The sequence below is a fragment of the Lissotriton vulgaris genome, chromosome 1_2 (assembly GCF_964263255.1).
Source record: "Lissotriton vulgaris chromosome 1_2, aLisVul1.2, whole genome shotgun sequence".
Taxonomy (NCBI): domain Eukaryota; kingdom Metazoa; phylum Chordata; class Amphibia; order Caudata; family Salamandridae; genus Lissotriton; species Lissotriton vulgaris.
In genome coordinates this window covers 107,972,947-107,999,375 of record NC_141686.1, presented here as the reverse complement: position 1 = coordinate 107,999,375, position 26,429 = coordinate 107,972,947, and the positions used below count along the sequence as shown (strand labels likewise).

Sequence of the window (26,429 nt, the reverse complement as noted above, 5' to 3'; positions counted from 1 at the left end):
AATCTTTAGCTGGCGCAGGATGAGGCCTCTCAAAGTCTTGTCACTGCACCCCTGGATTAGCTGTGCCCTGATCTCTTTCGTTTGGTCATCTTCGGTGCATGTGCTGGCGAGTTTGCGAAGGCGGGCGTAGAATGTGTCCATCGACTCTCCCTCCCTCTGGCGGGCTTGGCGTAGCTGAACCTTTCGAAATCTGGGTTCAGCTGTGGGTCAAAGTGGGTGTCTAGCGCGGTCACTGCTGCGTTGTAATCAGTGGCTACTCCTGTATTGGGCAGGTGTTTGAACAGCTTGAATATTTAGTCTCCCGCGTAATGTAGCAGTAGGGATCTTTTTACCGCTTAATCTGACTCCCGGGTTGCGACGAAATAGTTATTGAGGCGTTCAATCCAGATCTTCCACCTGGGAGAGGCCGTCGCATGGTCCTCCAGTTCTCTGAACGGGAGTAGGACTCCTGATGCTGCATGTTCCCCATGACGCCTGGGGTCTGGCAGTGGTGGGTATGCTGTGATAGGCACCTCGCCTTCTATTTCTACTATGGGTTTGGTAGAGGTGGTGGTGCACCCTAGCTTCCATGTACTTGTGTGAAGAGGCCGGCTTCTCTGTTGCTCAAATGTGCCCTTATTTGGTTTCTGGCACTGGGGTGGCGTTCCCTTTGTCTTGGGTGTAGTTCTTGGGCAGGTGCATCCCCTGGCAGCTCTCTAATGGGCTGCACACACTGCTGAGGCCTTCTACGGGGGTGGGGCTTCATTGCGGCTGTTGGCTTGGGCCGTGTTTAGGATTAGCGCGGTGGCGCACTGAACTTTTCCCTAGGCTGCTTTTCCCCCCGCGGCCGTCTATGCAGCGGGCAGGGTGCGCTCCGTGGCAGCATGCGCTCCGTTCTCCTGGGCGCTCACGCACCAGATGTCACACGGCTCGTGGCCGCGGCCGATATTTGTTCATTTGGCTGCGGTATGGAGTGTGGCGTGTGGCGAGCGAGGGTCTTGATCCCCCACTCGTCGCCAGTGTAGTGTGAGCCTTTGGGGCCTAGGCAGGCTTGTGGCGTACGCGTGGGCAGAGCGTATCGCGCAGTAACTCAGACCACACAAGTGCTCTTGGTCGGAAGTGATGCCCTCGAGCGGGCGCTCCCTTTTATTTTACCCACATGTGGTGCAGCTTTTCAGCGGCAGCTAGACCACTAACTATCACATATAGCAGAAGAGGACTTTCTCATCTCCCCTCATGCTCCGCTCTTGGAAACCGATTGCGGTAAGTGCAAGCATTGATGGGTATTAATTCCTTTGTTTATGCAATTGTTAGTGTTATATGAGAGCAGCAGCCCCAGTGTCTTAATGTTTGTGGTACAATTGTTCACTCCTTGCCTTTACACTGTAATCTGCATGTTTTCAAATGGCAAAACATGACTCCATCCTCGAAACCAATAATATGACAATAAGGAGCCAGTTTTGTTTGTTTTAAAACGTGTGCCTCTAAACTGAATAACAATGTCCATCTGACATGAGATGGTGGTTGATATGATGTTGTTATTTGCGTCTTACCTGGTAGTCAGTGACAGCTGTCTGCTGTTGTTGAACTGATGCTACGGGCTGACGATCATTTTGAGTCTGAGCAACTTGACTGACCTGCTAACATCTCACCTTTATCTTCAGACTTAGTGTTTTTGTGGATTTGTAATAAATTGAGCTCGATTAATGCTGAAGTTCTTTATCCTTGAGGCCTACGCCCATCCCTTGATATCTGAGTTATCGGAGAAAAATGTCACAGTGCCTAATCTGTTCAAAGCACCTGTTCATCCAGATATTATGGACTTAGTTCACACTAACTTGCAGAAGAACAACAGACAACCCTATGCTGTCAGTGAATTAGCAGGTATGACGCTTTTTCTACTTGTATTATTTCGGAATTTGTGATTATGGTGGTCGTGCAAGTTAATTTCAGAATGTGTTTGTGTGCGCACAGTAGGCATTTGTCGGGTTTTTCAACTAGAAAATGAATTATCAACATTGCTGCTTCTCAGAATGGTGATTTCTTCTTCATTGGTCTGTGTTTCTAAAATCCACAATAAAAGTAGAAGTTCTAATGGCATTAGTAAAGCAAATTATATGATGGGTCAAAATTTGTACTTGCATTTTCGATATTTTTAAAATTGATCAGTTATAATTCACCCGTGGTGCAGATTGGGATGCTTTCACCACTTCAATGATACTGCTTTTATTTTTTTGAGGTCGTACTAACCAGACAGTAAAAACTGTATGGGTGCCAGTTACCTATGAGCTTACAGCCTACCCATTCCCTTTTGTTGGTTGGCTTTATCATTTTTTTTTTCTTTGTCCGATAGCTTGTTTTACTTTCTCGTGTTTGTCATTCCCCTAAACCATTGGGCCCGATTCACAGAATGAACTTAAGACTCAGTCCTAAACTTACTACTATGTTGGTATTCACAGAATGCACTTACTACTTTTGGCATTCACAGAATGAACTTAAGACTCAATCCTAAACTTCTGTGAATACCAAAAGTAGTAAGGGCATTCTGTGAATACCAAAATAGTAGTAAGTTTAGGATTGAGTCTTAAGACAAACTTAAGACAAAATCCTAACTTCTGTGAATACCAAAAGTAGTAAGTTCATTCTGTGAACGCCAAAAGTAGTAAGTGCATTCTGTGAATACCAAAATAGTAGTAAGTTTAGGATCGAGTCTTAAGTTCATTCTGTGAATCGGGCCCATAGCCTCTGTGCCATTATTTTAATGAATGCCCTTGATTTGTATCTTTCAACTGTTCACTTTTAAGGAACTACTTCTCTTTTTATGTAGGAACTTAGGAGTGCACATTTTCCAGCTGCCCCCCTGGTTTTGCTCCTTCATCAGCCACATGCTCAGTATGACTATTACTTGAAGTGGGATTTTGGCTCCGCCCTCATTTTTGGAATCAGGAGTATGTTTTGAGGACACTAAAGTTGTGTACTTGAAAAAAAAACATTTGCAATGCAACAGGTCTCGCATGTGCAAGAATTTGAGCTATTGGCAAAATAAATGACAATGCGTTTTATTTATATGTTTTGCTGGAGGTAGACCATTGCTGGGCAGTCCTTATTCCTTTCCAGCTCTTTCCAAAGGTGTGAGTTCAAGGTGCCTATCTCAGCTCCCTTTATTTTATGCCAACATTTGGAGTAGGCACCCTTGCGTGCTATTTGTTGTTTGTGGAGGCCGAACTCAAGTCTTAGTTGTGCTGGCGAAGTGTACTGTGGGAGGTTGAATAGTATTTGCTTTGCTTTGGACACCACCATATCTGAGGTGGTCTCGTCTCTCCCTCTCATGCATTCACTACCGTAAGTTATCGATTGCTTGTACTACTTCTAGCAAAGGGATTACGTTTGGGCCCATTATTTTGTGCTTTATACTCTTTAATACGACGTCCAGGGATATCCCTCTATTTCTGATCGCCGTTTTTTGTTGCACAAACGTTCCTTTCATGTCGAAGGTTATACCCAAGTATTTATATTCTATGATGACCTCCATCTTCTGGTCCGGTAGAGACCACTGTAGTTGTTGATTGTTGCATTTTTGATTTAATATCATCCCTTTTGATTTTTCTAGGTTTAAGCTTAGCCCGTTACTTTCAGAAAAGTTACTCGTCGTGTTTATAAGATTTTGAAGGTCTACAGGGGTTCGGCTGATTAGTATTAAGTCGTCAGCGTACAGATTAGACAGTGTAAGGCCACTGCAATGGGTCCGCTGATCCGTAAAATTTTAGGGAAAAAAAGATAAAACAACAACTTGATATGATATTGTAGTTTAGTGTGACTAATAGCGAACCACTTGCCTCACTCTGGATCCGCGGATCCTCCGTTGTGCCTGGAACTGGAAGTTCAAATGCATGGGTATACTGCTTCGGCCGGTATTTGGCCTTGTCATAGATCTGTTGATCCATAATGGAGCTTGCCTATAATTATGTCCTACCATAAAGGTGAAATGAGCACAGGAATATGTTTTTAGGCTGGTTTTAATGCAGCACTACACTGCAGATACAAAATCCTAGTTCACACCGTGCTCCATACCCTCTCTTCCATCCCAGCAAAAATTGCAATGATTGATTATGCAGCGATCATTAATATGTGCTGAGAAGTGCAATTTTGCACTGCACACTTCCCTGAGACTAAGGCCTCTGTAAGTAACAAAATGAAGTGAATTTGGAATGAGAAGTCAATGGTCAGATTTGTGGCTGTGTTGCTTAGAAAACCAAAAACAACTTGACTAAATATGAAGTTAAAGATTTAGGTAAACTAATGGACCCTACATCGTGGGGAACTGGAAAGTGATTTGGATAATATAGTTTTGACGATCATGGGAAACAGCAAGCCCAAGATGTGTGCTGCTGGTAGGTGGGATGGAGAACAACATGTTAAAAAAAATTGGGATCAAAAGTGATTTATATTTTAAAACTGTGTTTGGAAAGGCATTTTGCATGTCATTTGATCTGTGTGTGTGTATCAGACTGGGAAAATATAGTGAATAGTCAATATCAATTAAATCTTTCTTTTACGATATAATTGTTATTGTTATTTTGTTTACTAAAAATGCACACAAAAAGTAGAACTATTGATATTGTAATTTACAGAAAAAACCCTTGTATTTGTTTTAAAATTGTAAATCAAACTAAATTGCTACCCTAGTTAGGTGCATAGTACCTACTGATTGATATCATTTTATTTAAAACTAACAAACCTTCAATTTCACTGAAAAAAAAAGGTTAGAGTGACTTTATAGTTAGGTGTGCTTTAAATACTTGTCTGCATCTTTTAACAAAAGAAATAAAGAATGTCACTGCAACAAAAAAAAGGTGAAGGGGTGTTATAGGTAGGTGACAAATAAGTGTCAAACCCTCCCATATTTAATATTAAAAACCACTGAAATTAGCTGGTTATAGTTCACTCTGTGAACTATAACTTGCGCCGTCTCCATGCACTGCTTACCACCTCACATATTGCATCACTCAAGACATGTTCAATGACAATATTGATGATATCACTGATGACATCTCAAATTATATCATTGATGACATCACTGATCATATCACCGCTGACATCATTCAAAGAGTGCAACAGTTCACTGTACACTTTTGACAAAGAAAAATAATTAAAGCATACACCTACATTCAATTTCCGGTAGCTTATATGCTGCTAATTTATGTAATCATTTACGAGTAGCTATATAAGCGAATGGCAGACGGAAACATGATTGACTTAGTGTTTGGTGTCCATTTAAAATCTGGACTACTTTATTTGTAAAATCGTTTGGATCACAATCCACAATCAGAAACTGTCAATAGAAATGAATATTCCATTCCTGCTTTGCTGATGCAGCAGCGCCATTCATTTTTGTTGACTTCTTTTCTCTGTTCCTTGCCTTTGCTTTGGACTGTGGGTATGCCTATCCCCCGGCCTGCCCATAATTCTGTGGATACGATTGTTTTTTGCTGTGTACATTGGTCTGTGGATATGCTTCTACATCATTGCGTACATATGCCTGTATCTTGTCATGTACACAGTTCTGTGAATATGCCTGTGCATTGCAGTGTTATTTAGTCTGCGAAAATGCCTGTAAATTTCTCTGCCGTGCATTCTTTTTTATATTCCAATATGTAGTCTGGATAGGCTTGAAGCTTCTCGAATACAACAAAAATAGATGGGTTACACTCATTGTCCACACAGCTGTCGTAAGCCATTCTCGGGTTGGTGGGTATAGGAGGTGGACGCGTGTAGCGTTCATGTCCCTTTACAAAGTCCCCAACTAGAACCCGTGCCAGAAACATAGACTTGCTGCTGGAACTGGATTGGCAATACTGGTGAGAATAAGAGGCATCTCTGGAAAAATAACTCCCTAGGAAGGAAAACAAGGAGACGTTATCAAAGGCAATATGCAGTTTCACAAATCTTGCCTAAATTTGTGTCCAAAAATAGAGGTACAATGAGCACAGTAACACGTTTTGTTATTTCAGAAGAATATACAACAGTGAGCACGTTCATGTAGATGCCTTATAAAGCATCTGAGCCTGGTCTTAATGCAGCACTAAATTTGCAGAGACAGAATTCTAGTTCACCCCATGCTCCATTGGAGGAGCTGATCTAAGTCCCTCTATCTTTCTTTACCTCTCCCCATCTAGAGATTCCTGCATTGATTGATTATGCAGTGATTATTTATGTGTGCTGAGAACTGCAGTTTTGCACCTGATGCTTCCCTGAGGCTGAGACCTTTGTAGGTAACAAAACTAAGCGAATTTGCAGGCAAGTTTTAGTTGGTGGAATATTAAGTTATGGTCAGTTTTGGGGTAGTGTAGCTTAGACAATCACAAAAAACTTGAGAAAATAAGAAACTAAGGATGTAGGGAAACTGACGAAACTAGGAATGTGGTAAACTCGAAGGGAGTTTAAATTATATGGTTTTGATGATCAAGGGAAACAGAAATCCCAAGATGTGTGCTGCAGGTAGGTGGGACGGAGATCGACATGATTAAAGACATTTTGCATGCCATTATGATCTGCATGTGGATCAGACTGGGTGGATATGGTGGGTATCCAATCTCAATTTGCAGATTCTTAAAGATGGAACTTGTGTTCCATGACAGGAGTATGTCAGGAAGATTGGGCATAGAAAGGCAATGAAGTGCTGAATTGGTCTTATTAAAAGAAGTTATGGATTAAAATAGATCCCAGAAATATGCACAAATACTGTAGCATAAGGACTCAAAAGGAGAAACTGAATGAGAAGTCTATAGCATTCCTTTAATTTTTGGAATGAGTTAAGTTGTTTCAAGGGATCTGTCCAAAGAACAAGTTTGAAAGAATGTACTGTTCCCTGTGACAAATGTGAGCGGATTGGCTAGTTACTTGTTCTTTTTGCATTTGTTACCCCGAGTGGGATGGGTATGCCCAGACGTGGGAGCCTTGCTCACTTTGCCACTGGATTTAAGCTAGACTGGCTGATGAGGGGTGTTACCCCGAAACTGGTCCTTAGATGCTTGTTTTCAGCCCAGGGAGGACCTGGCCTGGAGGTTCGAGCTCAACTGTTCCCTTTGGGCCCTGAGAGAGGCTGGTACCTACCCACAAAATGCAGTTTGTAGCACATAAAATTGTACTATAGTAGTACTATTTTCGTTCTACAAAATGGTATTCATAAATCTACAGGCAGAGACCTCCGCCTCTCCAGTCTTTTCTATGTGGAGGTAGATCTCAGCACATATACGAATAGGGTTTTGTACTAAGTACCCGCCCCTTGTAACAGCCCTGTCATTGCATCTATCTTGTCATCTATGACATTATTTCAGATATTGCAGTCATGTTATCAAGGATGTCATAGATAATGTCATGAGTGAAGTAATATGAAGGGGAATTAGCAGTGCATGCCGAGGGCATGAGTTGTAGTTACTTAAGGACATGGGTTAAAATTACTTGAGATAACTATAACTGGTAAATTTCTGTGGTTTTGTGCATTTAAAATGGTATGTTTTGAATGACTATTTCACCTAACTATAACTGCCCTTTAACCTTTGTTTTTTTCATTGAATTTTTAATTTTGTTTTACATGTAAAGTAATATTTAATTGACATATGTAACACTAACCCCTTGCCCTGTGGCCAGACCCTGTGCCCAACCCTTCGGGAGCAGCCAACCACTGGGAGGAGCCAACCCCTCACTGTGCATGGTGTGGTTGGCTTCATGGCCTAGCCATACCACCAAACCCAGCGACCAACCCATCATGAACAGCCAACCCCATGCTGCGCACGTCCTTTGGCCAGGCCCTTTGTCCAACCCCTGCTGGTAGCCAACCCCACACCTCACACATCCTTTTGCCCTGTGCAGTGTGGGGTGGCCCTGCACCAAACATCCTGCTGGTGCCCAAGCCTACTGCTGCGCACTAGACATACGCAACAATGGGTTTGAGTGCCAGGACATCCCCCTGCACACAAGCCATAGGCAGCGGGGTTGGGCGCAGAGGCCGGGGCTAAAATCACCATGGGCAAGCTTGTCCTCATATAAGAAATGTAATTTTAAGTAAGTCAGATATACTGACTTTGTCGATGGGTCAGAACACCAAAAATATAAAAAGAAGGCTTGCTGGCTTTATGAAGGGGTTAGCGTTTCAACACACAACAACCACACCTATTGCCGTTGTTTAAAAAATCACTAATAATTATAAATCAAATGTATCCTTCATTATTTAACGCAATGCAATATGTGAAAAAGTGAAAAAGTCTTAATACATTTTTTTATAAAATGTAATTTAAAAAAAAATCAACATGAGCCAATGATACGGGAACTCAAATGGACGGAAAGCTGGGAGGATCGTATCTCCCTGTATGCAAACGATATGTTGTTATACGTGACCTCTCCTAGGCGTTCCATACTGACTCTTCTAAATATCTGCACGAGTTTTGGGAGGGCGTCTGGATATACCATAAACTGGTCCAAATCATTTATCAATGCGCCGGATAAAGTGACTGGAGGCTAAGAGGAGCAGTTGGGCGAAACCCCAATAGAATTCGACTGTGGCAACCCGGAGAACGCGCGGAGAGAAACAGGAACGATTCCAGGGCCGCCGAGCCGTGGACTGGAGTGGGCGGCGAGGCAGGGCTGAGTCACTGGACTTGCAGCGGCGGCAAGTGCAGAGTCTGGCTGTGGACTCCGGAGCCCTAAAGATATCGTGAGTGCCGGAGGCAAGGAGGAGTCGCGGCGGTAGACCCCTCCGGAGTCAGTGGGAAAAGTGAGGGGGAGCCCGCGGTTGGATAGGAGTCCCCCAGAGAGAGGAACAGCTGTGGTGTTTGCCCCCACGAAGTGGGAAGCATCGAGTGGAGAGAGCTGTAGCGAATGGGAAGACCAGAGGCATCCCCGCACCGCTGGCAGACGTGCGTTAGGGCCAGAGGAGTGCCTCCAGGAGCCACGAGAAAGGAGCGAGGATGGAATCGGCTGGCCCGGGGTGAGGTAGTTTGGTGCGGGGAGCAGGGGAGTTCTCCCCCCCCCTCTGTGTAGCCGACGGAGACTGCACGAGCTGTGGGTGGGGCGGGGGACTGGAGAGGACCAGGCTAGGGGAGCGGGGGCAGGACTATCGAGGCTGCGGGTAGATTGGCACTACACAGGTGGCATAAGAGTGCCTTATAGCCCGAATATAACATTTTGTGAAGTGCTGGAGCCGCCCACCTCCTATTCATATAAGGGGGAAGCTTTGCCATGGAGGAGACAGGCCTGCAAGGCGCAGCACCTCGGTCTGGAGAGCGAGGCGCGGACTGCGCACTCCCCATTCAGGGGGCCCCTCTCGGTGTGCCAGGGAAGGAGAGAGCACCAGACGAGGGTAGATCTGTGGTACAGAGCGGGGAACCACCCCCTGGCGTACCCTGGGCAACGGCCCGCGGCAGCGTGGAGGAGTCCTGGAGAGCTGCTGCACGTACGCAGGACGACCCCCGTAGTGGGTGGCGGAAGATAGCTGCAGCTACCCGTAGGGAAGAGTGACCTGTGCCGCGAAGAGGAGGTGAAAAGTATCAGGGTCAGACAGGTCCCGGCGCCAATAAGAACTGGCCAATACGCACAAGTTATCCTTCTGATAAAGTCGCTGGGGGAACCTTCTCCCTTCCCCACCCCTGCCTTTGAGTAGTGCGGGCAACCCACGATTGAGACCGGGATTGGGGACCCGTGTGCTGGCCCTTTGGATCCCGGGGCAACATGGGAAGAGGAGAGAAGACACAGGCTAAACTGTTATTTGAACAAAAACGCTTGAAATCCCACAACGCAGCTGATACAGATGCCGCGAGAATGCAGGCAACAGAGAGCGAACCCGACGACACGGACTTACGCAGTTTACTCTTGTCTATGGAGAAAAGTCTACAGAGCGGGATAGCGTCACTGGGCAGGAAAATGGACGCCCTGACCTACAGAATGGATAGAATGGCGGAAAGAAGGGATAAGCACGCAGAAAGACTGGACATGTCGGAAAGATGGATCACGGAGGTGGAGGAGGCGCAAATCACTCTGGACTCGGATCATAAGACACTGGGGAAACTCATGCAAACTTTGCAGGATAAGACTGAGGACTTGGAGGCCCGCACGCGGCGCTGCAACCTGAGAATTACTGTACTGCCGGAGACGACCCCCACAGGGAATATGGAACTGTTTGTAGAGAAACTGTTGGTCACGCTGCTTGGAGAGGGAGTTTTTCTGCGATGTTCATAGTGGAACGAGCTCATCGATCCCTTGGCCCCCGACCTCGGCCGGGAGCCCCTCCGCGTCCTATAATTGCAAAACTGCTGAATTATAGGAACAGGGACGCGGCGTTGCGTACGGGAGAAGAAGTCGCTGAGGTTTGAAGGTTCGGATATTGCGATCTCTCCGGACTTTCCAGCGAGGGTGCAGGAAGCACGTAAACACTTTGCACCCATGAAGAGGCAACTGCGAGACCTGGGTATCAACTATGCTATGGTGTAGCCTGCAAAGTTATGAGTGAACCGGCAGGGACAATCCCACATCTTCACGGACCCGAAGGCCTTGCAGCAGGCACTGAAGGGGTGGTTGAAAGAACAATGCAAAGTGTTTGCAAAGTGTTTGGAGGGAGCGTTAAGGAGTGGGTAAAACGCCAGTCTCTCTATTTCTCTGCACTCTGGTGAAACTAAGTATGCACTTTTCACACGACTCTAGAGATATACTCTTATTCTGAGGGAGCAAAGTTGTCATGTTTATGCGGTTGTCGGAAACTGAATCCCTTCTTGTCTGAGCCAGGGGAAGTTGTCCCTCCCTATTCATTCAAGAAAGTTTCCAGTGACCTCTGAGCTAGCTGGCGCAAATCTAAATTAAGTTTAACATAGCCAGTAGAGACCTAGTTGACCTCAGTCCTACGTCTACACTGCTGTTTATCTTATTCCAATGCGCAGAGCCTATTGGGAAAATAGGAACTAAACTACATGGCGCCCAACATTTGGTAAGGCGATAATCTAACGCAAGACACTAGATTAACTCAGTTGTGCTTTTTCACACAGAACCCTTTCCCCGTAAAAACTCCAATAGACGTCTGGAGTGGGTGAAAGGTTAATATCCGCCGGAACTTAGTAGGATGAGAATCCTATGTATTAGTTTTTGGTTTAATCAACGTTGAAGGATACAGTGTTCCAAAATATTGTGCACCTAATCTTTGTTTCCTTGAAACTCGATCTGCAACAGAAAACGTTCAGTCAGTTAAATGGCAGAAAGTGACGAAGAAAGGGAGCGAGCAAGAATAGCAGCTCGACTCTTAGAGGAAGACGTAAGTCTCCATGAAACCGACCCGGATGCAATACTCATTCCGGTCAATGTAAGAAGAACTATAACTCTAAAACTTATAGAAAATGGACTGACACCACGAGGTGGTACAGTCATATTTGTGGTAGAGGCACATGAATATCGGCAGACAGAGGTATTCTATTCATGGATACATTTTCCACCAGCACACGCTACGACAAAAGACTTCCACTATTACAAAATAGAGGAACCTCCGGATGAATACACTCCTTTCGAGGAGATTGAAATCCCACTAAAATACCAAGAGCACCTGCTCTGGTTTAAAGGGGCCCTAAAACATAAAGATCACATCACCAGGCTCGGTCCACTAGGTAGACCAGGAGCAACGTGGCCGGTTCTAGCCAGCTACACACCACATCCAAACATTGATAAAATGTCAGTTTGCTGAACTTTTAGCTCAGCTAAAACTCTTAATTAAAATACATAGACAATTAGTCCAATATGTCATGCGGACTTCAATAGTCCAACCGACAATTAATATTCCACAGCAGACCCACCACCAGGGGAACATAAACAAAATCACACCACAGAACATACAATCATGTTTAGGTAAGGTAACCATAAAACGGGAACAAATTCCATTCTGGTTAGTACAAAAAATTACTCAAATAGAGGCAGTATTTCCAGATACTACTCCTACTGAAAAACACAAAATTCTGACTATCTGCCTCCCGATGGGGATCGCACCACATGTGGAGGACTGTGACACTTGGGGCACAGTCTTTGCTTCCATCTACACAAAAACACATGGTGTCCCGTCTATGGCGGTCATACCAGATGTACTAAGACAGATTCAAAATGAATACGGTCCAGAACCTGCTTTAACTCTGGGTATGAAATTACTGAAAGACTTCAAGCTGGTCTCGGCTATATTACTAGCCAACATAAAAGGTGAAGCAGCATCTATGGCGATCCGCCAGAAATCATACAAAAATCTTATGAAGAGCTAGGAAGAGATAGTTTGGGTGGGAAACCGGTAAAACCCCAACTAACTGAAAATCCTGAAAAAACATTTATTAAAAATAATTTTAAAACTCCCAAAAAGAGTTGGAAAGGTAATAAACAAACCATTCCCAGGGAAAAACGTTTCCAGTCCAGAGGAAGGTCTCCTCAGCGTAGAGAGAGATCTCCAGGCCGAGAAGACAAGTCTCCCCAAAGGGAACCCTCTAAAAAAAGATACAACCTTAGAGATAGGGATAAAATAAAAAAACCTGATAGATATCAAGATATTGATACACGTCCCTCTCGATCTTTTTAGACTTCCTCACAGAAATCGGAAAGAAGAGGACGGTCAGAACACAGAGAAGAGCACGTCAAGTCCAAAGACAAGGAACCTGCTCATCAAAGTAAAAAATTACAATTTCCCAGAAAGAAGGCAGCAAGTATTAAAATTAAACATGCCGAGAATTCTGAGGATGCAGCTGAAAAACGGAGAGTGGGCACAGACAATGCTAGACAGCGCAGCAGAAGTGAGCATAGCTCGCAAGATCCTGATGAATCTTCTGGAGACAGTGGACACGAATTAGTACATTCAGGTGGAAACTGCAGACACACAAGTTAGTGTGCCCCATAAACTATATGAAATAACATTACGTATAGAGGGAGATAAAACCAGAAAAATAAAAGGTCTCTTTTGGGAAAAACTCTCAAAAGGCTATGACATTCTGTTAGCTGAGAAAGACTGGCCACCAGAGTTTGTCAGGGAGTGCCCTCATGGCGAAGAAATGATTATGCCTGCCTTCTCGAATCACATCCCGATTCATAAAAAATACACATTAGCAAGAAAATGGGCAGTAGCCCAAGCTCCTGCTTTATACAAAAATCATGTAGGATGGGATGAGGACTCACCTCACCACAAGATCCAGTTAATAAATCAGACCACTGCACAAAGGCAGTATCCAGTTAAGCAAGAAGCTAAAAAACAAGTCAGGGAGATCTTAGATCAACTTGAATACCAAGGGGGTGATCGAAAAATGCACCTCTCAAATGAACAATCCTTTGTTTCCCGTCTCCAAGCCAGAGGATTCATATCGTCTAGTTTTAGACTACAGACACCTTAACTCCTGTTGTATAACATTTGCGGTACAAAACTCACATAGTGCAGCACTAATGAATAACATTGTGCGCAAAAAATATAAAACGACATTAGACATCTCTAATGGATTCTTCTGTCAAAACATTGCACCTGTAAGCAGGTATTTGAACGCTTTCTCAATATTTGGATCGCAAAAACAATTTTGCCGACTCCCACAGGGATTCAAGAATAGCCCAGGATTATTCTCAGCAAGGGTAACAGAGTTACTACAAATATATGATGATGAAGCATTATCATATGTCGATGACATCTATCTCACAGATGATGACCTGGAGACTCACTTAAAGAGGGTGAACACCATAATACTTGGACTCACTTCAGAGGGTTACAAATTCAACTTTAAAAAGTCACAAATTGCCCATCTAACTGTCCTATTTTTAGGATATGAATTATCAAGTGAAGGCAAAAGCCTGACAGACAATTTCTTAGAGAAATGTGCTGTACTCCAAGCACCAAAAACGCTGAAGAATTTACAATCACTACTAGGTTTCCTGAATTTCGGAAGAACATACATTCTAAATTATGCTGAGAGGGTTAAACCTCTCTATGAATTAATAAAACCAGATTTCAAACAAACCAATTGGACTCAGAAACACACAGAGATTTTGAGATCATTGCAAACAGACATGTTAACTAAAACAAAATTACAAACTCGCGAAAATATACGTAATCTTGTAATCCGAGTCATCCCGGGAAAATATGGATTCACATACCTGACTTCTAATGAGGGAGAAACGGTACCTATAGCTTGCAAATCACATTTGTACACTGTAGCTGAAATGAAATTCAGCTCCACAGAAAAAATTCTAACAGCAGTTAGAACTTCTGTAGCTAAAGAAAGAGCCCTAGCCCAAGGCAGGAGAATATCTGTTCTTTCAGCAGAATCAGCCCTTGAGGCATTAACAAGTCCACGTAATCTGATTAAAGTGGCCTTAGATCCAAAATGGATAGAATGGGAAAATTATTTTGCTACAAAAGACGTGAAATACTATTTTGACCCAAAACTGAAAAAACTAGATGATCTAGTATACGAACGCGAATATCCTCTGCCAGCTGAAATTCTGCCTCTAGAAAAATATACCTGCGTAATTTATATGGACAGATTCGCACAAAACTATGATGTAGAAAATAAATCCTATGATGCAGCGTGGGCTATTGTTAAAGGTCGCTGGCGCTCTGGTAAATTCAAACCAATGATTGCCAAAACTGAATCACTCAGGAAATGTTCAGCTCAGCGAGCTGAAATAAGAACTTTAAAGATGGCGCTTTAAAATGTTGATCGCGAATTCCCCACACTAATAGTGTGCGATTCGTATTTCTGCGTCAAATCTTATAACAGTGACATGCAGACATGGATCTAAAACGGTTACAAAGATGACACAGGTGCTACAATAAAGCATAAAAGGCTTTGGGAACAGGTAGTTCTTTTACAGAAAGAACTACGAAGGACTCACATGATACACGCATTGAGTCATCAACGTGATGGCGTTCACGTTGCAGGAAATTCATTGGCTAACACAGCCACAGCGGAAGCGGTTCAACCGGCTTCCGTAGCCACTGAAAAGTGTTCAGAAAAACACATAGATGGGGAAACCATGCTGGCGGTGAAAGCCTCATTAAAAGGTGATTATGCAGCATTACCTCTCAACTATCCACTCAGTAATACATACATAATTGATGCAAACTCCGTTCCGTTTGCTCGAATCCCTGGAGTGGGGGATAGGGTCATTCCAAACACGAACCGGGGAATCTTCTTACTACAAGAAGCACATATGGGGTTGGGTCTGAGGCACCAAGAGATCCTGAAATCTCTGATGGAACTACAAGCGGAGTACTGGTGGCCGGGAATGAGCGTAGATATCTACTATTTTGCAAAAAATTGCAAGGACGGCAACAGAGATCGCAGTGTGAACCGGTCCAGCCTTTAGCCCAGATACCACTATTAGATAGCATCCGGTTATCAATAACGCAGAAATCCAGTCGGAGAAATGCGTCCTCATAATAATTAAGACTGAATTCACTTAAGAATGTAGACCCCAGCACTCGGCTGACGCCAGAACTGTTATAAAAGATTTGCGAGTCTTTATCGGCACATATGCAATTGGCATGCTACATTCTGATCGGGGTCCTGCGTTCAGCTCTAGAGCTTACAAAGAGGCCATGAACAGTTTGGGCATCGCATTGCGGTACTCTTCTCCCTTCCATCCTGAGGGAAATGCGGTTGTGGAAAGAAAAAGCGGGACATAAAGCAATCTATAACGGTGAGGGTATTAGGTTCGGTTGATGGGTGGGTCAAACATTTAACAAGTGTCCAACGTAGTCTTAACAATCTGCCAAGAAACTCTCTAAAAGGTCTCACTCCATACGAACTATTGTTCGGAACTAGAATGCATATTCAGGACCTTGATAGTCACACTTCAGTGGTAGAAGAAAAAACCTTTGAAATCCAAGATCGTTTGGCTGTTTTACAGGATTTAAATGAAACAAGAAAAAACCTGAGTAACATAAAGTTGAAACAACGGTCGACAGCCACTAAAGAAAAACCACCTGTCCCAGCAAGACCTGTCTGGATTCCAAATATTGGGGATCTGGTCAGAGAAAAGATCGCGGTAAAGAAGGAATTTGGGCCTTCCTACAGAAAAGCAGTACCTGTCTTAGCTATCAACGGAACAAGATCAGTTGTACTACCGCCACTTGCTGGTAAAAAGGAGAACCGAGTTGTATCCATCGACCTGGTAAAACCACAATCATGTGGCCTATAATAAGTAGTAGGCCCAGTGGACTCCCAAGAAATAGCAGAATACCAAAATTTGCAACTATCCAAGAGGTTCAAACTGAGAGACTAATCACATTTGATAAACCTACCGTACAGAAAAAAGGACTATGCAACAAAGCCATAGAACTTGTGCCTCTTGAAACACAAATCTCACCAGTTCGTCAAGAAACACCTGTCTACAACGATGTAGCCTCGGACTATGCAAATGAAACAAATAAAAATGCAAAAGCAAATGAAAATCCGGAAGCAATTCCAACAATTGACAGAACTGCATCAGGCTACTTCAACAATTTCTCTGAAGATCCAAGCGAGCATGAAGAAACGCCTCCAACAAAAACTTTTGAAAACAAAGTAATTGAACTTTTTCAACAACTAAAAGAAACATATCTAATTTCACCATTGATTGAATTTTGGATTGTGTTAGGTGTACTTTTCCTCCTGCTTTGGCTCATCATGGTTCTATGTTTGGGAAAATTCATTGAGGGGAAATACAGTACAATGGTCAGAACATCAACTTGGTCCTTAAGCCACATACATCCTCTCACATCGGGAAAAGAGAACTGTCATCAGTGAACATCACAGCCATTCCAATACCAAGTGGGGTAGCATGGGACAGAACTGATTATGACATTTTTGGCCCGGTCGAGCTCTTTAAGTATCCTCACCAGCTCAAGATTTCATTGAGTGACTTTGTGACACCTAGTACCTTCTCTGATGACTGGGACTTTGAAAACATTAATAATATGATGTCAGATTTAGTAATGTCAGCCAAAGTTACAGAACATGATTACTTACAGGGTTCGTCCAATTATGAAGAGCTATACTGCTACAACCATTATGGTGATCACTATTTGCATAAAACTGCTCAGCCTAGAAATGTTTTATCTTTTAACCATTGGGAACACTGTCCAACTCCACCAAAAGGCAGTTCGAAAACATTTTTAGAGAAATTCCAATACTTCTCAGGGTTTAATAACAGTGATCCAGGAACGTTTTATTTTAAAATGTTAAATAGAACAGGAATGAAAACAATGTTGACAAATACTAAATTGATTTATTCAGAAACATTTTATGACAAAATGTCTACATTAGGTTTCGAATTTTGGAAAAACACAATTGAAACAAAAACAATCTGGGGCTCCAAAGATTGGCAAGTACAAGGCCTCGAAGCACTATTTAGGGTCTGCATGATCCCATAACAAATGATATTTTTGAATGAGACAATTCAACAAACTACTTGTCTTGGCATAGCTAAGATGAAAGATTTGAATACACCGTCTGTTCCAAAACCCATATCTGATAGTGACAGCACTACTGATGTGGAGATAGACGTATCTAATATTTTACACCAAAACAGAACACATACTGATTGGAAAAGGTGGTTGATCTGGCCAACAGACACGAATAACTGTCAAGATAGATTCCTGAACAAAACACAGGGGTTCAAAATGACCAGACCAGACCCTAGATACTCCCAGAGACAACATCCAGGGATAGTTACAACATACAGTGTAGGGAAACTATGCCTTGAGTGGCTACAGAAATCCACACTGGCTGAAATTAAGCAACACTTGACTTTACTTAAAGACGGTGCTGACTTGCGTGATTTCATAATGGGACCACGCAAACAGCGTCAAAAATGGTTCATAGCGGCCGGTATATACGCTGCATACAACGAAGCATGGAAAGTAATGCAAATTGAGACAGCAGAAAAGATACAAGAAATTGATCGTATAAATTTGGAAAAATTACTTTCTGTTGTGGACAATGGGTTAACGACTCTGTCTTCCAGAATATATTTACTGGACAGCATTGTATCATCTGCTTTTGATATAATAGAGCAGGACTTACTAATGTTACAACATGGTCAGTCTCAATTACGTTCTATTGTACAGCTTGGCTGGACGTTGCAAAATCTGCGTTCTGGCTACGTACCATGGCGTTTAATCAACACAACGGCATTATTCGGTATCTTTAACCTTACTGATACACAAATCAGTTTGGCACAAAAAGGAGCAGACTATACGATTCTGAGCATTGAAAAACTTGAGAGATTACCATACTGCCAAGAGTATATACCAGCAGGCCAGTATGAAAGGTTGGGTAAAAAATACATCAAATCAACCTCGGATTTACCTTATACACACAAATGTTATAGTGAAGGAAACAAGGAGGTATTTCTTAGTGGTAAAAATTGTAAAAAATCACTAAGCGGTACACTTCTGTGTCAAGGTATTAATTTGCATGGAGCCTGCGAAGGGTCTTTAAACAACCTTTCATGTCACCTGCATGGCACGCCTGCAAAACAGATAGAGCTATTTTTTAGACCACTTTCTAACGGTAGTTACATTTTAATAAGTGACCACAGATGTTGTGGCATGCTGCCAGGAAAAGCCTATCTGACAACTGTAACTTCCAGGGCTATTTGCTGTATGCAAGTATTGTATCCACACAGCAATCCAGATATGGGGGCTGCGTTATGGCCTCGGTTGAATATCTCTTCTATTCGAATTGATACTTTAAGCAGAATGAAGTCTATTCTTTTACAAACAACTGTGCCTTTAACGTCATCAAAAGAAACATATGATCTGCAAGTTGTAAGGACAGCAGCAGAGATACATACACTTTTATCAACAAATTGCCCCGTACATTTCGTAGAAGTGTTGAGCCAAATCTTAAACATGTCTGATACCAGTGGCATAGCACATGTATTTAAGACAATTTTTTCGGGACTGTTAGCACCCTTTGAAACAGTTCTGGGCATCTTCCCGAATTTTTTCCATTCTGTCTTTGGCGGCCTACCCTTAATCTTGGGACTCGTGGCAGGAATTTTATTTTTGCTCCTTCTGCACCGATATGGCAAGCCAATCCACAGGCAAGACTCTAGCAACGATGGAAGAAACGATCCTAGCAATACGATACCAAGACCGTATCACTAAGGTCCTCGGATTGGCCCGGCTAAGAGATCTAAGTACAACCTGGTTTCTTTCATTCAGACCGATCTGGCAAGATTGCATCATGCCTGTGCTTCGATGTCTGCTATGCGGAGAAGAATGCGTGATGGACGTCTGTCTTACACTACAATCAGCAGTACCAATGGAAATCGATACTTTGCTAGGTCCGGTAACAACTCATGCATCGTGTTGTCCCCAGCGGCTACCGATTCTGATGACGATTCAGAAAAGGGGGTGGTGATGAACAGAGTGTCTGAATTAAGCAGACCACTCTTACCCAGTCCAAAGATCAGGGATTGATCCATCACCGTTATTTGTCTCAATGCACCATCCCAGCTCAGAACCTGGCTATATGCAAATCAGTCTGTCCCTGGCCCAGTGCATCATGGGAACAGGGCAGACTAAACTACCAAGCCAATTCTTCACCAGAAAGGAGACAAGCTACCGGGGACCGGTTTCTGGCATTTCAGCCGTCTTCGGCCCGGCTTGCTTGAATCCTGATCGTGCAGTGAGAAAGGGACTCATGTCTGAGTATACCCTGCCACACCTATAGTGGCCAAAAACGATTCAGAAAAGGGGGTGGTGATGAACAGAGTGTCTGAAGTAAGCAGACCACTCTTACCCAGTCCAAAGATCAGGGCTTGATCCATCACTGTTATTTATCTCACTGCACCATCCCAGCTCAGAACCTGGCTATATGCAAATCAGTCTGTCCCTGGCCCAGTGCATCATGGGAACAGGGCAGTCTAAACTACCAAGCCAATTCTTCACCAGAAAGGAGACAAGCTACCGGGGACCGGTTTCTGGCATTTCAGCCGTCTTCGGCCCAGCTTGCTTGAATCCTGATGGTGCAGTGAGAAAGGGACTCATGTCTGAGTATACCCTACCACACCTATTGTGGCCAAAAACGATTCAGAAAAGGGGGTGGTGATGAACAGAGTGTCTGAATTAAGCAGACCACTCTTACCCAGTCCAAAGATCAGGGCTTGATCTTGATTTTGTCCACCATAAGCGTGGAAGGGTATACTCAGATGTGAGTCCCTTGCTCATTGCACCATCAGGATTCAAGCAAGCCAGGCCGAAGACGGCTGAAATGCCAGAAACCGGTCCCCGGAAGCTTGTTTCCTTCCCAGTATAAGAATTGGTTTGGTAGTCTGGTCTGCCCTGTTCCCATGATGCACTGGGCCAGGGACAGACTAATTTGCATGTAGCCAGGTTCTGAGCTGGGATGGTGCAGTGAGCTAAAAAAGGGTGATGGATCAAGCCCTGATCTTTGGACTGGGTAAGAGTGGTCTGCTTAATTCAGACACTCTGTTCATCACCACCCCCTTTTCTGAATCATTTTGTCCACCGTAAGCGTGGAAGGGTATACTCAGATGTGAGTCCCTTGCTCATTGCACCATCAGGATTCAAGCAAGCCGGGACGAAGACGTCTGAAATGCCAGAAACCGGTCCCCGGAAGCTTGTTTCCTTCCCAGTATAAGAATTGGCTTGGTAGTCTGGTCTGCCCTGTTCCCATGATGCACTGGGCCAGGGACAGACTAATTTGCATGTAGCCAGGTTCTGAGCTGGGATGGTGCAGTGAGCTAAAAAACGGTGATGGATCAAGCCCTGATCTTTGGACTGGGTAAGAGTGGTCTGCTTAATTCAGACACTCTGTTTATCACCACCCCCTTTTCTGAATCATTTTGTCCACCATAAGCGTGGAAGGATATACTCAGATGTGAGTCCCTTGCTCATTGCACCATCAGGATTCAAGCAAGCCGGGCCGAAGACGGCTGAAATGCCAGAAACCGGTCCCCGGAAGCTTGTTTCCTTCCCAGTATAAGAATTGGCTTGGTAGTCTGGTCTGCCCTGTTCCCATGATGCACTGGGCCAGGGACAGACTCATTTGCATGTAGCCAGGTTCTGAGCTGGGATGGTGCAGTGAGCTAAAAAACGGTGATGGATCAAGCCCTGATCTTTGGACTGGATAAGAGTGGTCTGCTTAATTCAGACACTCTGTTCATCACCACCCCCTTTTCTGAATCATTTTGTCCACCATAAGCGTGGAAGGGTATACTCAGATGTGAGTCCCTTGCTCATTGCACCATTAGGATTCAAGCAAGCCGGGCCGAAGACGGCTGACATGCCAGAAACCGGTCCCCGGAAGCTTGTTTCCTTCCCAGTATAAGAATTGGGTTGGTAGTCTGGTCTGCCCTGTTCCCATGATGCACTGGGCCAGGGACAGACTAATTTGCATGTAGACAGGTTCTGAGCTGGGATGGTGCAGTGAGCTAAAAAACGGTGATGGATCAAGCCCTGATCTTTGGACTAGGTAAGAGTGGTCTGCTTAATTCAGACACTCTGTTCATCACCACCCCCTTTTCTGAATCATTTTGTCCACCATAAGCGTGGAAGGGTATACTCAGATGTGAGTCCCTTGCTCATTGCACCATCAGGATTCAAGCATGCCGGGCCGAAGACGGCTGAAATGCCAGAAACCGGTCCCCGGAAGCTTGTTTCCTTCCCAGTATAAGAATTGGCTTGGTAGTCTGGTCTGCCCTGTTCCCATGATGCACTGGGCCAGGGACAGACTAATTTGCATGTAGCCAGGTTCTGAGCTGGGATGGTGCAGTGAGCTAAAAAACGGTGATGGATCAAGCCCTGATCTTTGGACTGGGTAAGAGTGGTCTGCTTAATTCAGACACTCTGTTCATCACCACCCCCTTTTCTGAATCATTTTGTCCACCATAAGCGTGGAAGGGTATACTCAGATGTGAGTCCCTTGCTCATTGCACCATCAGGATTCAAGCAAGCCGGGCCGAAGACGGCTGAAATGCCAGAAACCGGTCCCCGGAAGCTTGTTTCCTTCCCAGTATAAGAATTGGCTTGGTAGTCTGGTCTGCCCTGTTCCCATGATGCACTGGGCCAGGGACAGACTAATTTGCATGTAGCCAGGTTCTGAGCTGGGATGGTGCAGTGAGCTAAAAAACGGTGATGGATCAAGCCCTGATCTTCGGACTGGGTAAGAGTGGTCTGCTTAATTCAGACACTCTGTTCATCACCACCCCCTCTTCTGAATCAGTTTGTCCACCATAAGCGTGGAAGGGTATACTCAGATGTGAGTCCCTTGCTCATTGCACCATCAGGATTCAAGCACGCCGGGCCGAAGACGGCTGAAATGCCAGAAACCGGTCCCCGGAAGCTTGTTTCCTTCCCAGTATAAGAATTGGCTTGGTAGTCTGGTCTGCCCTGTTCCCATGATGCACTGGGTCAGGGACAGACTAATTTGCATGTAGCCAGGTTCTGAGCTGGGATGGTGCAGTGAGCTAAAAAACGGTGATGGATCAAGCCCTGATCTTTGGACTGGGTAAGAGTGGTCTGCTTAATTCAGACACTCTGTTCATCACCACCCCCTTTTCTGAATCATTTTGTCCACCATAAGCGTGGAAGGGTATACTCAGATGCGAGTCCCTTGCTCATTGCACCATCAGGATTCAAGCAAGCCGGGCCGAAGACGGCTGACATGCCAGAAACCGGTCCCCGGAAGCTTGTTTCCGTCCAAGTATAAGAATTGGCTTGGTAGTCTGGTCTGCCCTGTTCCCATGATGCACTGGGCCAGGGACAGACTAATTTGCATGTAGCCAGGTTCTGAGCTGGGATGGTGCAGTGAGCTAAAAAACGGTGATGGATCAAGCCCTGATCTTTGGACTGGGTAAGAGTGGTCTGCTTAATTCAGACACTCTGTTCATCACCACCCCCTTTTCTGAATCATTTTGTCCACCAAAAGCGTGGAAGGGTATACTCAGATGTGAGTCCCTTGCTCATTGCACCATCAGGATTCAGGCAAGCCGGGCCGAAGACGGCTGAAATGCCAGAAACCGGTCCCCGGAAGCTTGTTTTCTTCCCAGTATAAGAATTGGCTTGGTAGTCTGGTCTGCCCTGTTCCCATGATGCACTGGGCCAGGGACAGACTAATTTGCATGTAGCCAGGTTCTGAGCTGGGATGGTGCAGTGAGCTAAAAAACGGTGATGGATCAAGCCCTGATCTTTGGACTGGGTAAGAGTGGTCTGCTTAATTCATACACTCTGTTCATCACCACCCCCTTTTCTGAATCATTTTGTCCACCATAAGCGTGGAAGGGTATACTCAGATGTGAGTCCCTTGCTCATTGCACCATCAGGATTCAAGCAAGCCGGGCCGAAGACGGCTGAAATTCCAGAAACCGGTCCCCGGAAGCTTGTTTCCTTCCCAGTATAAGAATTGGCTTGGTAGTCTGGTCTGCCCTGTTCCCATGATGCACTGGGCCAGGGACAGACTAATTTGCATGTAGCCAGGTTCTGAGCTGGGATGGTGCAGTGATTTAAAAAACGGTGATGGATCAAGCCCTGATCTTTGGACTGGGTAAGAGTGGTCTGCTTAATTCAGAAACTCTGTTCATCACCACCCCCTTTTCAGAATCATTTTGTCCACCATAAGCGTGGAAGGGTATACTCAGATGTGAGTCCCTTGCTCATTTCACCATCAGGATTCAAGCAAGCCGGGCCGAAGACGGCTGAAATGCTAGAAACCGGTCCCCGGAAGCTTGTTTCCTTCCCAGTATAAGAATTGGCTTGGTAGTCTGGTCTGCCCTGTTCCCATGATGCACTGGGCCAGGGGCAGACTAATTTGCATGTAGCCAGGTTCTGAGCTGGGATGGTGCAGTGAGCTAAAAAACGGTGATGGATCAAGCCCTGATCTTTGGACTGGGCAAGAGTGGTCTGCTTAATTCAGACACTCTGTTCATCACCACCCCCTTTTCTGAATCATTTTGTCCACCATAAGCGTGGAAGGGTATACTCAGATGTGAGTCCCTTGCTCATTGCACCATCAGGATTCAAGCAAGCCGGGCCGAAGACGGCTGAATTGCCAGAAACCGGTCCCCGGAAGCTTGTTTCCTTCCCAGTATAAGAATTGGCTTGGTAGTCTGGTCTGCCCTGTTCCCATGATGCACTGGGCCAGGGACAGACTAATTTGCATGTAGCCAGGTTCTGAGCTGGGATGGTGCAGTGAGCTAAAAAACGGTGATGGATCAAGCCCTGATCTTTGGACTGGGTAAGAGTGGTCTGCTTAATTCAGACACTCTGTTCATCACCACCCCCTTTTCTGAATCATTTTGTCCACCATAAGCGTGGAAGGGTATACTCAGATGTGAGTCCCTTGCTCATTGCACCATCAGGATTCAAGCAAGCCGGGCCGAAGACGGATGAAATGCCAGAAACCGGTCCCCGGAAGCTTGTTTCCTTCCCAGTATAAGAATTGGCTTGGTAGTCTAGTCTGCCCTGTTCCCATGATGCACTGGGCCAGGGACAGACTAATTTGCATGTAGCCAGGTTCTGAGCTGGGATGGTGCAGTGAGCTGAAAAACGGTGATGGATCAAGCCCTGATCTTTGGACTGGGTAAGAGTGGTCTGCTTAATTCAGACACTCTGTTCATCACCACCCCCTTTTCTGAATCATTTTGTCCACCATAAGCGTGGAAGGGTATACTCAGATGTGAGTCCCTTGCTCATTGCACCATCAGGATTCAAGCAAGCCGGGCCGAAGACGGCTGAAATGCCAGAAACCGGTCCCCGGAAGCTTGTTTCCTTCCCAGTATAAGAATTGGTTTGGTAGTCTGGTCTGCCCTGTTCCCATGATGCACTGGGCCAGGGACAGACTAATTTGCATGTAGCCAGGTTCTGAGCTGGGATGGTGCAGTGAGCTAAAAAAGGGTGATGGATCAAGCCCTGATCTTTGGACTGGGTAAGAGTGGTCTGCTTAATTCAGACACTCTGTTCATCACCACCCCCTTTTCTGAATCATTTTGTCCACCATAAGCGTGGAAGGGTATACTCAGATGTGAGTCCCTTGCTCATTGCACCATCAGGATTCAAGCAAGCCGGGACGAAGACGTCTGAAATGCCAGAGACCGGTCCCCGGAAGCTTGTTTCCTTCCCAGTATAAGAATTGGCTTGGTAGTCTGGTCTGCCCTGTTCCCATGATGCACTGGGCCAGGGACAGACTAATTTGCATGTAGCCAGGTTCTGAGCTGGGATGGTGCAGTGAACTAAAAAACGGTGATGGATCAAGCCCTGATCTTTGGACTGGGTAAGAGTGGTCTGCTTAATTCAGACACTCTGTTTATCACCACCCCCTTTTCTGAATCATTTTGTCCACCATAAGCGTGGAAGGATATACTCAGATGTGAGTCCCTTGCTCATTGCACCATCAGGATTCAAGTAAGCCGGGCCGAAGACGGCTGAAATGCCAGAAACCGGTCCCCGGAAGCTTGTTTCCTTCCCAGGATAAGAATTGGCTTGGTAGTCTGGTCTGCCCTGTTCCCATGATGCACTGGGCCAGGGACAGACTCATTTGCATGTAGCCAGGTTCTGAGCTGGGATGGTGCAGTGAGCTAAAAAACGGTGATGGATCAAGCCCTGATCTTTGGACTGGATAAGAGTGGTCTGCTTAATTCAGACACTCTGTTCATCACCACCCCCTTTTCTGAATCATTTTGTCCACCATAAGCGTGGAAGGGTATACTCAGATGTGAGTCCCTTGCTCATTGCACCATTAGGATTCAAGCAAGCCGGGCCGAAGACGGCTGACATGCCAGAAACCGGTCCCCGGAAGCTTGTTTCCTTCCCAGTATAAGAATTGGGTTGGTAGTCTGGTCTGCCCTGTTCCCATGATGCACTGGGCCAGGGACAGAATAATTTGCATGTAGCCAGGTTCTGAGCTGGGATGGCGCAGTGAGCTAAAAAACGGTGATGGATCAAGCCCTGATCTTTGGACTAGGTAAGAGTGGTCTGTTTAATTCAGACACTCTGTTCATCACCACCCCCTTTTCTGAATCATTTTGTCCACCATAAGCGTGGAAGGGTATACTCAGATGTGAGTCCCTTGCTCATTGCACCATCAGGATTCAAGCATGCCGGGCCGAAGACGGCTGAAATGCCAGAAACCGGTCCCCGGAAGCTTGTTTCCTTCCCAGTATAAGAATTGGCTTGGTAGTCTAGTCTGCCCTGTTCCCATGATGCACTGGGCCAGGGACAGACTAATTTGCATGTAGCCAGGTTCTGAGCTGGGATGGTGCAGTGAGCTAAAAAACGGTGATGGATCAAGCCCTGATCTTTGGACTGGGTAAGAGTGGTCTGCTTAATTCAGACACTCTGTTCATCACCACCCCCTTTTCTGAATCATTTTGTCCACCATAAGCGTGGAAGGGTATACTCAGATGTGAGTCCCTTGCTCATTGCACCATCAGGATTCAAGCAAGCCGGGCCGAAG

The 26,429-nt window shown here is 45.0% G+C and overlaps 1 protein-coding gene and 1 non-coding gene across 2 annotated transcripts in view; one reads left to right on the top strand and one right to left on the bottom strand.

The window, feature by feature from the left end:
* The first annotated feature begins 1,504 nt into the window (after positions 1-1,504).
* LOC147734641 (small nucleolar RNA SNORD16) lies at positions 1,505-1,605 on the top strand. Its single transcript, XR_015307886.1, has one exon. It is a non-coding gene; the product is annotated as a small nucleolar RNA SNORD16 (small nucleolar RNA).
* A 3,636-nt stretch (positions 1,606-5,241) lies between these two features.
* The window catches only part of LOC147734640 (protein mono-ADP-ribosyltransferase PARP12-like), a 370,724-nt gene continuing 349,536 nt past the window's right edge, over positions 5,242-26,429 (bottom strand). Inside the window, exon 12 of the mRNA XM_086952939.1 lies at positions 5,242-5,872. Within this exon, the coding sequence (XP_086809065.1) occupies positions 5,574-5,872 (299 nt within the window). The 3' untranslated portion in view covers positions 5,242-5,573. The remainder of the gene's footprint in view (positions 5,873-26,429) is intronic.